Source organism: Monodon monoceros, unplaced genomic scaffold (genome assembly GCF_005190385.1).
Source record: "Monodon monoceros isolate NGI ecotype Baffin Bay Population unplaced genomic scaffold, NGI_Narwhal_1 Super_Scaffold_21, whole genome shotgun sequence".
In the NCBI taxonomy this organism is placed as follows: domain Eukaryota; kingdom Metazoa; phylum Chordata; class Mammalia; order Artiodactyla; family Monodontidae; genus Monodon; species Monodon monoceros.
The window spans coordinates 29834152-29844969 of NW_021703778.1; the positions used below are offsets into that span (position 1 = coordinate 29834152).

The window sequence follows — 10818 nt, forward strand, 5'->3', positions numbered from 1 at the left end:
GGTCCGATGGAGTACACCCAAAGTGCACAAAATGATGCAGCAGGAATTCCATTCCTAACATTCTATTTATAACAACAAAGAGATGTGCCCAAAGTTATTCATAGCAGCATCACTAGTGAAAGGGAAATATTAACCACTATATCTATGTAAATAAACAACAATAAATGCCAATGTGTGAAGATGGTAACTTTTCAGAAACAAATATTTGACTGTAAACAAAACATTCAGATTTAAACAGATGGTGTATTGACATGTGCACAAACAGAGCATTAATTGGGGGGAAGAGTAGAAGGTTGTGGGGTGTTGTTTAGTGGTTAAGTAGTGCTTCATCTCAACACCAGATGGAGAAATAAGTACATGAAGAACTTTTCCTCTGAGTCTATATGACTTCTTTTTTTTTTTTTTTTTTCGCGGTACGCGGGCCTCTCACTGTTGTGGTCTCTCCCGTTGCGGAGCACAGGCTCCGGACGCGCAGGCTCAGCAGCCATTGCTCACGGGCCCAGCCCCTCCGTGGCATGTGGGATCTTCCCGGACCGGGGCGCAAACCAGTGTCCCCTGCGTCGGCAGGCGGACTCTCAACCACTGCGCCACCAGGGAAGCCCTATATGACTTCTTAATGGGAAGAACATAGATTTATATGGTATCACTTATATGTGGAATCTAAAATATGACACAAGTGAACTTATCTATGAAACATAAGCAGAGTGACAGACACAGAGAACAGACTTGTGGTTGCCCCACGGAGGAAGTGTGTGTGTGTGTGTGTATACACAGACACACGTATCCTTTTTTCATCTTCTTTTCCATTATGGTTTACTACACGATATTGTTTTTATTTTATTTTATTTTTGGCTGTTTTGGGTCTTCATTGCTGTGCACAGGCTTCCTCTAGTTGCGGCCAGTGGGGGCTACTCTTCGTTGTGGTGCATGGGCTTCTCAATGCAGTGGCTTCTCTAGTGGAGCATGGACTATAGGTGTGCAGGCTCAGTAGTTGTGGCACCCGGGCTTAGTTGCCCTGCGGCATGTGGAATATTCCTGGACCAGGGCTCCAACCCATGTTCCCTGCATTGGCAGGCGGATTCTTAACCACTGAGCCACCAGGGAAGCCCTACTACATGATATTGAATATAGTTCCCTGTGCTATACATTAGGGCCTTCTTGTTTATGCATTCTATATATAATAGTTAGCATCTGCTAATCCCACCCAAACTCCCAATTCATTCCTCCCTTACTCTTCCTCCCTGGGGCAACCACAAGTCTGTTTTCTATGTCTTTCATTCTGCTTCTGTTTCATAGATAAGTTCATTTGTGTCATATTTTAGATTCCACATATAAGTGATACCATATGGTTTTTTCTTTCTCTTTCTGACTTCACTTGGTATGACAATCTCTAGGTCCATTCATGTAGCTGCAAAAGGCATTATTTCTTTGTTTTATATGGTTGAGTAGGATTTCATTATACACACACACACAGACACACACACCACATCTGCTTTATCCATTCATCTGTGGATGGACATTTAGGTCACTTCCACGTGTTGACTATTGTAAATAGTGTTACTATGAACATAGAGGTGCAGGTATCCTTTTGAATTAGAGTTTTGTCTGGATATATGCTGAGGAGTGGGATTGTGGAATCATACGGCAACTCTAGTTTTTTGAGGAGCCTCCATACTGCTTTCTGTAGCGTCTGCACCAATTTACATTCCCACCAACAATGTAATAGAGTTCCCCTTTCTCCACATCTTCTCCAGCATTTCTTATTTGTAGACTTTTTAATATTGGCCATTTGACCAGTGTGAAGTGGTACCTCATTGTAGTTTTGATTTGTAGTTCTCTAATAATTAGCAACAATGAGCATCTTTTCATTGTTCCTACTGGCCATCTGTATGTCTTCTTTGGAGAAATGTCTATTTAGAGCTTCTGCCCAAATTTTCGATTGGGTTGTTTTGTTGTTGTTCTATGAGCTGTTTGCATATTTTGGAAATTAATCCCTTGTCAGCACATCATTTGTAAATATTTTCTCACATTCCCTAGGTTGTCTTTTAGTTGTATTTATAGTTTCCTTTGCTGCGCAAAAGCTTATAACTTTGAATAGGTCCCATTTGTTTATTTTTGTTTTTATTTTTATTGCCTTGGGAGACTGACTTAGGAAGACATTGGTACAACTTACGTCAGAATATTTTGCCTATGTTCTTTTCTAGGAGTTTTATGGTGTTGTCTTATATTTAATACTTAAACCATTTTGAGTTTATTTTTGTGTATGGTGTGAGGGTGTGTTCTAACTTCACTGATTTGCTTGCAGCTGTCCAACTTTCCCAGCACCATTTGCTGAAGAGACTATCTTTTCCCCATGGCATACTCTTGCCTCCTTTGTTGAAGATTAATTGATTATTGTTGAAGATTAATTGATCATAGGTGTGTGGGTTTATTTTTGAGCTCTCTATTATGTTCCATTGATCCATATGTCTGTATCTGTGCCAATACCACACTGTTTTGATTACTGTAGATTTGTAGCATTTTCTGAGTTCTAGGAGTATTATGCTTCCTGCTTTGTTCTTTTTCCTCAGCATTGCTTTGGCAATTCTGGGTCTTATGTGGTTTCATAAAAATTTTATAATTATTTGTTCTAGTTTTGTGAAAATTGTCATGGGTAAATTGATAGGGATCATATTAAATCTGTACATTGCTTTGGGTAATATGGCCATTTTAACAATATTAATTCTTTCAATCCAAGAGCATGGGATATCTTTTCATTTTTAAAATCATCTTCAATACTAATATTTTATAGTTGTTGGCATATAAGTCTTTCATCTCCTTGGACGAGTTTATTCTTAAGTGTTTTATTATTTTTTGATGCAAGTTTAAAAGGTATTGTTCTTTTATATTCCCTTTCTGATATTTCATTGTTAATGTAAAGAAATGCAACCGATTTATGTATGTTAAACTTTTATCTTGCTACCTTGCTGAATTTATCAGTTCTAGTAGGATTTTTCTGTGTGTGAAGTTATTAGAGTTTTCTATATATCGTGTCATGTCATCTGCATATAATAACAATTTTACCTGTCCCTTACTATTTGGATACGTTTTATTTATTTATTTTTCTTTTCTGATTGCTGTGGCTAGGACTTCCAACACTATGCTGAATAGAAGTGGTAAGCGTGGGCATCTATGTTTTGTTCCAGACTTCAGTGGGAAGTCTTTCAGCTTTTTCCTGTTGAGTATTATATTGGCTATGGTTTTATCATAAATAGGTTTTATAATTTTGAGATATGTTCCCTCTATACCCACTTTCATAAGAGTTTTATCATGAATGGATGTTTAATTGTATCAAATGCCTTTTCTATATTTATTGACATGATCATGTGGATTTTTTCTTTTTTTGTTGTTGTTGTTGATGTGGTGTATCACACTGATTGTTTTGCATATGTTGAACCATCCTCGTGACCCTGGAATGAATCCAGCGTGGTCATGGTGTATGTTTTATTTATGTGCTGTTGGATTAAGTTTGCTGATATTTGGTTGATAATTTTTGGATCTATATTTATCACAGATATTGGCCTGTAATTTTCTTTTTTGGTAGTGTCTTTGTCTGGTTTTAGTATCAGGGTGATGGTGGTCTCACAGAATGTCTTTGGGAGTGTTCCCTCCTCTTCAGTCTTTTGGAGAAGTTTGAGAAGAATTGGTATAAGTTCTTCTTTGTATGTTTGGTAGAATTTGTCTGTGAAGTCATGTGTTCCTGGACTTTTGTTTGTAGGAAATCTGTTGTTTGTTTTTGTTGTTTTACAGGTTCTATTTCACTTCTAGTTATCAGTCTGTTCAAATTGTCTATTTCTTCTTGATTTAGTTTTGGTGGCTTTATGTTTCTAGAAACTCATCTATTTCTTCTAGGTTTTCCAAATTGTTTGGCTTGTAATTGTTCATAATATATATTTTTAAAATTTCTGTGAGGTCCCTTGTAATTTCTCCTCTTTCATTTCTTATTTTATCTGGGTCCTCTCTCTTTTCTTCTTTGTGAGCCTGGCAAGAGGTTTAGCAATTCTGTTTACCCTTTCAAAGGATCAGCTCTCAGTTTTACAGATTTTTTTTCTATTTTTAAAATCTGTTTTATTTCCTCTCTGATTTTATTATTTCCTTCCTTCTGCTGACTCTAGGTTTTGTTTGTTCTTCTTTCTCTAATTCTTTTAGGCGGTGGGTTAGGTTGTTTGAGATTTCTGTCGTTTTATGAGGAAGGCGTGTATTACTATGGACTTCCCTCTAAGAACTGCGTCTGCTGTATCCCATAGATTTTGTATGGTTGTGTTTTCATTGTCATTTGTCTCAAGGTATTTTTCAGTTTCCTCTTTGATTTCATCATTGACCCATTCATTTTTTAGAAATATGTTGTTTATTCTCCATGTAATCATTTTTTTCTCATTTCTTCTTCTGTGGTAGATTTACAGTTTAGTGCAACTAAAGATTGGTGTTTTTAAAAATAAAGGAAATTGATGAAATTTTAGCTAGACTAACCAAGGAAAAAAGAAAAGTCAAAAAATATGACAAATGAAAGAGGAGACATAAAAGAAATACAAAGGACCATAAGATCATATCATTAAGAATTATACACCAACAAATTTGATAAATTATAATAAATAAATAAAACCCCAGAAGTGTGGAAACTACCAAGACTGAATCAAAAATAGAAAGTCAGAATAGACAAATAATAAATGAGGACATTGAAACAATGAACACAAACCTCCTGACAAAACCCAAGACCAGATGGTTTCACTGGTGAATCCTACCAAACATTAAAAAAATAATTAACTCCAATCATTCTCAAACTCTTCCCAAAAAATTGAAGAGTGAATCACAAGCTCCTTCTGAGGACAGTGTTACTCTGACACCAAAGCCAGATAAAGAACACTACAAGAATATAAATTTACAGGCAGATAGGTCTGATGAATATAAATACAAAAGTCTAAACAAATTCAGCAGCAAGTTAACAAGATCATACACCATGATTAAATGGAATTTATTCTTGCCACGGAAGAATGGCACACTATATTATATTTAATCTACATATAGTATAATATACAAATCAGTTAAATTATATATATATATAAATCGATAATTGTGATATACAATGTTAATAAAGTGAAGAATAAATATATCATCCTTTCAGTATATGCAGAAAAAGACACTGACCTTCAACACCTTTTGTGACCAAAAACTCTCAACAAGTTGGGAACAGAAGGCGCATACCTCAAAATAAAACCGTATAATACCCACAACTAAATTTGTACACATTGGTAAAAAAACTGAAAGTTTTTTTTTTTATAATCAGGAACAAGATAATGGTATCCATGCTCACTACTCTTATTAAATACAGTACTGAAGTCCTAGCCAGAGCAATCTGAAACAAAATCAAGAAATAAAAATGCATCCAAAATGAAGAAGTAAAGCTTTCTCTCTTTTTAGAAAACATGATCTTATATATGACTAACACCCAAAATGGTTGAATAACTAAACTCAATAAAGTTGGAAGATACCAAATCAACATACAAAAATCTATTGCTTTTCTGTACAGTAACAACAAAACATCTGAAAGAAAAAAAGAAAAGAATTCCATTTACAATGGCATGAGAAGAATACCTAGGAATAAATTTCACTGAGAGAGTGAAAGACCTGTGTCCTGAAAACTACAAGACATTAAGGAAAGAAATTGAAGACAACAAAATAAATGTCAAGATAGTATTTGCTTATTAATTAAAAGAATAAATATTATTAAAATGTACATACTTCTCAAAGTAATATACAGGTGTAATGCAATCCCTATCACCATTTCTATAACATTTTTTCACAGAAATAGAAGCAACAATTTTAAAATTTGCACGGAACCACAAAAGAATCCAAATAGCAAAAGAAATCATGAGAAAGAAGAAAAAAACTGGAGGCTTCATGCTTCAAGATTTCAAATTCTATTACAAATCTATGGTCATAAAAACAGTATGGCATTGGCATAAAAAAACCCCACATAGATCAATGGAAACAATAGCACAGAAACAAATGTAAGCATATATGGTAATTAATTTATGACACTGAAGCCAAGAATATACAATTGAGAAATATGATAATTCCTTTATTAAATGTTGTTGGGAAAACTGGGAAGCCACATGCAAAAGAATGAAACTGGACCACTATCTTACACCATACAGAAAAAATAACTTTAAAAGGGTTAAAGACTTGAATGGAAGATGGAAAACCATAAAACTCATAGAAGAACACATAAAGGCAGTAAGTTCCTTGACCTAGGTCTTGGATATGATATTTTGAAATGGACAAAAAAATCAAAACCAACAAAAGCAAAATAACAAAATGGAGGACATCAAACTCAAAAGCTTATATACATCAAAGCATCAACAAAATAAAAAGGCAACCTACTGAAAAATATAAATAATACCTTAATAAACCTAACTTCAGAAAAAAATTATAGCAAGATAAAGTGAATTCTACACCAAAACTCCAATGTTTTGGTTGTTAGGAAATATATTAATATAATCAGCTTATAAATTTAGGAAAGGCATGTAATCAAAGTGACAGATACAGACAAAGGAGCATGGTAGAATTCTACAGGTAATAATTATAAAATTAAAGAAGAGATCAGTCCCCTCAGCCTCCGCTGCCACCGCCCCTTTGCCAGCGCTCCGGCACCACCTCGGGATGGTGGTTCTCCATGGGAGGGAGCGAGGTGGCCGGTGGCTGGGCGGGCGGCTGACGGGCAGCGGGGACAGCGGCAGGGCGGCCGGCAGTCCTGCACGCTCGGCAGCAGCGGCGTCTAATCTCCATGGGGTCTGCCCTTGGTGCCCGACACTTTAAAGGTGTACAGCAGATTGTGCGTTTGTTAGAACATTTTCACTGCTGCACCGAGGGCACACATATCTTCAGCGGGACTTGGAATTCCTGGAGAATTCATTGCCTTTGTGAAAGCTGGCATAATTTCTTTAAATTTCATCTCTTAGTTTCCCATTTTGTTGTTTCAGAAAGATATCAAGAAACCATGAACAACTTTAGTAATGAAGAGTTTGACTGCCATTTCTTGGATGAAGGCTTTACTGCCAAGGACATCTGGGACCAAAAAATGAAGTTTCTTCTTTTGACGGTAAGGATGCCTTCTATGTTGCAGACCTGGGAGACATTCTAAAGAAACATCTGAGACGGTTTAAAGCTCTTCCTCAGGTCACCCCCTTTTATGTAGTCAAATGCAGTGATAGCAGAACCATAGTGAAGACCCTAGCTGCCACAGGGACAGGATTTGACTATGCCAGCAAGACTGAAATCCAGTTGGTGCAGAGTCTCGGGGTGCCTCCAAAGAGGATTATCTATGCAAATCCTTGTGAACAAGTGTCTCATTAAATACGCTGCCAATAATGGAGTCCAGATGATGACATTTTTGTTGTTTGTTTGGGTTTTTTAAATTAATTAATTTATGTATGTATGTGTGTATGTATTTATTTATTTTTTGCTGCATTGGGTCTTCGTTGCTGCATGCGGGCTGCTCTTCGTTGCGGTGCGTGGGCTTCTCATTGCAGTGACTTCTCTTGTTGTGGAGCACGGGCTCTAGGCACCCGGGCTTCAGTAGTGTGGCACGCAGGTTCAGTAGTTGTGGCTCACAGGCTTAGTTACTCTGCAGCATGTGGGATCTTCCCGGACCAGGGCTCAAACCCATGTCCCCTGCATTGGCAGGCGGATTCTTAACCACTGTGCCACCAGGGAAGCCCGAGATGATGACTTTTGATAGTGAAGTTGAGTTGATGAAAGTTGCCAGGGCACATCCAAAGGCCAAGTTGGTTTTGCGGATTGCCACTGATGATTCCAAAGTAGTCTGTCGCCTCAGTGTCAAATTTGATGCCACACTCAAAACCAGCAGGCTTCTTTTGGAATGGGCGAAAGAGCTAGATATTGATGTCATTGGTGTCAGCTTCCACGTGGGAGGTGGTTGTACTGATCTGGAGATCTTTGTGAAGGCCATCTCTGATGCCCACTGTGTCTTTGACATGGGAGCTGAGGTTGGTTTCGACATGTATCTGCTTGATATTGGCGGTGGCTTTCCTGAATCTGAGGATGTAAAGCTTAAATTTGGAGAGATCACCAGTGTAATCAACCCAGCGCTGGACAAGTATTTTCCATCAGACTCTGGAGTGAGAATCATAGCTGAGCCAGGCAAATACTATGTTGAATCAGCTTTCATGCTAGCAGTTAATATCATTGCCAAAAAACTCGTATTAAAGGAACAGACAGGCTCTGATGATGAAGATGAGTCAAGTGAACAGACATTTATGTATTATGTGAATGATGGAGTATATGGATCATTCAACCGCATCCTCTACGAAAATGCACACGTGAAGCCTCTTCTGCAGAAGAGACCCAAACCAGATGAGAAGTATTATTCATCCAGCATCTCGGGACAGACCTGTGATGGCCTGGATTGCCTGGTTGAGCACTGTAACTTGCCCGAGATGCATGTGGGCAATTGGATGCTCTTTGAGAACATGGGTGCTTACACTGTCGCTGCTGCTTCCACTTTCAATGGATTCCAGAGACCGACCGTCTACTATGTGATGTCAGGGCCAACATGGCATCTGATGCAGCAAATCCAGAACCACGATTTCCCACCCAGCATAGAGGAGCAAGATGTTGGCACTGTGCCTGTGTCATGTGCTTGGGAGAGTGGAATGAAATGGCACCCAGCAGCCTGTGCTTCAGCTCCTATTAATGTGTAGATACCATTCTTGTAGCTGTTATCTGTGAGTTTAGCTTGATTTAAGGGTTTGGGGGGACCGTTTAACTTAATTACTGTGAGTTTTGAGATGTCTATGTGAATAGGGTTGGCACAGATGCAACAATGTGGAAGACTAGGCGATGGGGTCACACTTATCTGTGTTCCTATGGAAACTATTTGAATATTTGTTTTATATGGATTTTTATTCACTTTTCAAACATGCTACTAAAGCATGCCCCTCAACTGCCGAGCAAGCATTTGTAGCTTGTGCATTGGCAGAATGGGCCAGAAGCTTAGTGTTGTGACCTATTTAAAATAAAGTATCTTGAAATAAAATAAAAAAGATATTCATGCATATGTACTCAAAGAATTATTACAGACCCTCAACACTAGTTCAGCTACAGAGAAATAATAAATAATTTCCTCTCATTGTCAGAGAGATCACTAGGAGACATGAACACCCAACTTACTTAACACTTTGAGGTATCAGTAAAAAAAATACCATTGGAAAAGGATTAAAATCATCTCCAATTGCAGAGCATATGGATGTATATTTAGTAAGCCCAAGGAATCAATGGAAATTTGTTACAGAAAATAAGATGACAAAATATTGTAAAGAGTATAACATAAGCATATAGTACACAATTCATACAGACACATTCCAAGCAGTTACAAAGTACATAAAAAGGAAGCCTCTAATTTTACAAGTATAAAATAAAATAAATAAAACTAAATCTAACAACACATGAGAAAAGCCTATATAAAAAAATTACCATGAACTCCTTATATAGATAATACAGATTTGAAGAAGAAAATCAAGCTATTTCCTTAAATATAATAGCGAATGTTTTATATCAATTAAAAAATTCCAGTACACGTGTGTATATGTATACATATGTATATTTGTGTGTAGATATATATAGAGAGAGATATAGATATGTGTATATTTGTATATATTTGTATGTGTATACACAAATTTTTCTGGAGATTGATAATATATTGTTTACATAAAATAATGAGGAAATATATATAAAATGTACCTAAAATTATAAAATTAAAGATTAGTTATTATTAACTTAAGTATACTTTATGTACATTTCATGGAAACTACTAAGAAAAACTCTACTGTAGTTATACAAAAGATACAGAAAAAGAGTGAATTCAGGGCTTCCCTGGTGGCGCAGTGGTTGAGAGTCTGCCTGCCGATGCAGGGGACACGGATTTGTGCCCCGGTCCGGGAGGATCCCACGTGCCGCGAAGCGGCTGGGCCCGTGAGCCATGGCCGCTGGGCCTGCGCATCCGGAGCCTGTGCTCCGCAACGCGAGAGGCTGCAGCGGTGAGAGGCCCACGTACCGCAAAAAAAAAAAAATAGTGAATTCATACCACATCAAAAAAACAAAAACAAAGGAACTACAACAACAGCAACCAACAGAAAATAATGAAAGAGTAATTGTAAGTCCTTGTCAACAATTAACATAAACTTCTTCTTAAGTTTTATTTTATATTGGAGTATAGTTGATTAACAATATTGTGTTAGTTTCAGGTGTACAGACAAGTGATTCAGTTATATATATACATGTATTTATTCTTTTTCAAATTCTTTTCCATTTAGGTTGTTACATAATATTGAGCAGAGTTCCCTGTGCTATACAGTAGGTCCTTGTTTGTTATTCATTTTAAATATAGCAGTGGGGGGGCTTCCCTGGTGGCACAGTGGTTGAGAATCTGCCTGCCAATGCAGGGGACACGGGTTCGAGCCCTGGTCTGGGAAGATCCCACGTGCCACAGAGCAACTAGGCCCGTGAGCCACAACTACTGAGCCTGCGGGTCTGGAGCCTGTGCTCCGTAACGAGAGGCCGCAATAGTCAGAGGCCCGCGCACCCCGATGAAGAGCGGCCCCCGCTTGCTGCAAGTAGAGAAAGCCCTCGCACAGAAACGAAGACCCAACATAGCCATAAATAAATAAATAAATAAAATAAACCACGTTCTCGTGTGAAAAATTAAAAAAAATTTTTTTTTAATATAAATAAATAAATATAGCAGTGGGCACATGTCAATCC

The 10818-nt window shown here is 37.6% G+C and overlaps 1 protein-coding gene across 1 annotated transcript in view; it reads left to right on the forward strand.

Moving 5' to 3' along the window:
• Window positions 1–8759, forward strand: part of LOC114904507 (ornithine decarboxylase-like) — a 54317-nt gene extending 45558 nt beyond the window's left edge. Inside the window, 4 exon segments of the mRNA XM_029238542.1 lie at window positions 7020–7115; window positions 7118–7385; window positions 7387–7411; window positions 7755–8759. Coding sequence (XP_029094375.1) covers window positions 7037–7115; window positions 7118–7385; window positions 7387–7411; window positions 7755–8759 — 1377 coding nt within the window. The 5' untranslated portion in view covers window positions 7020–7036.
• The last annotated feature ends 2059 nt before the right edge of the window (window positions 8760–10818 follow it).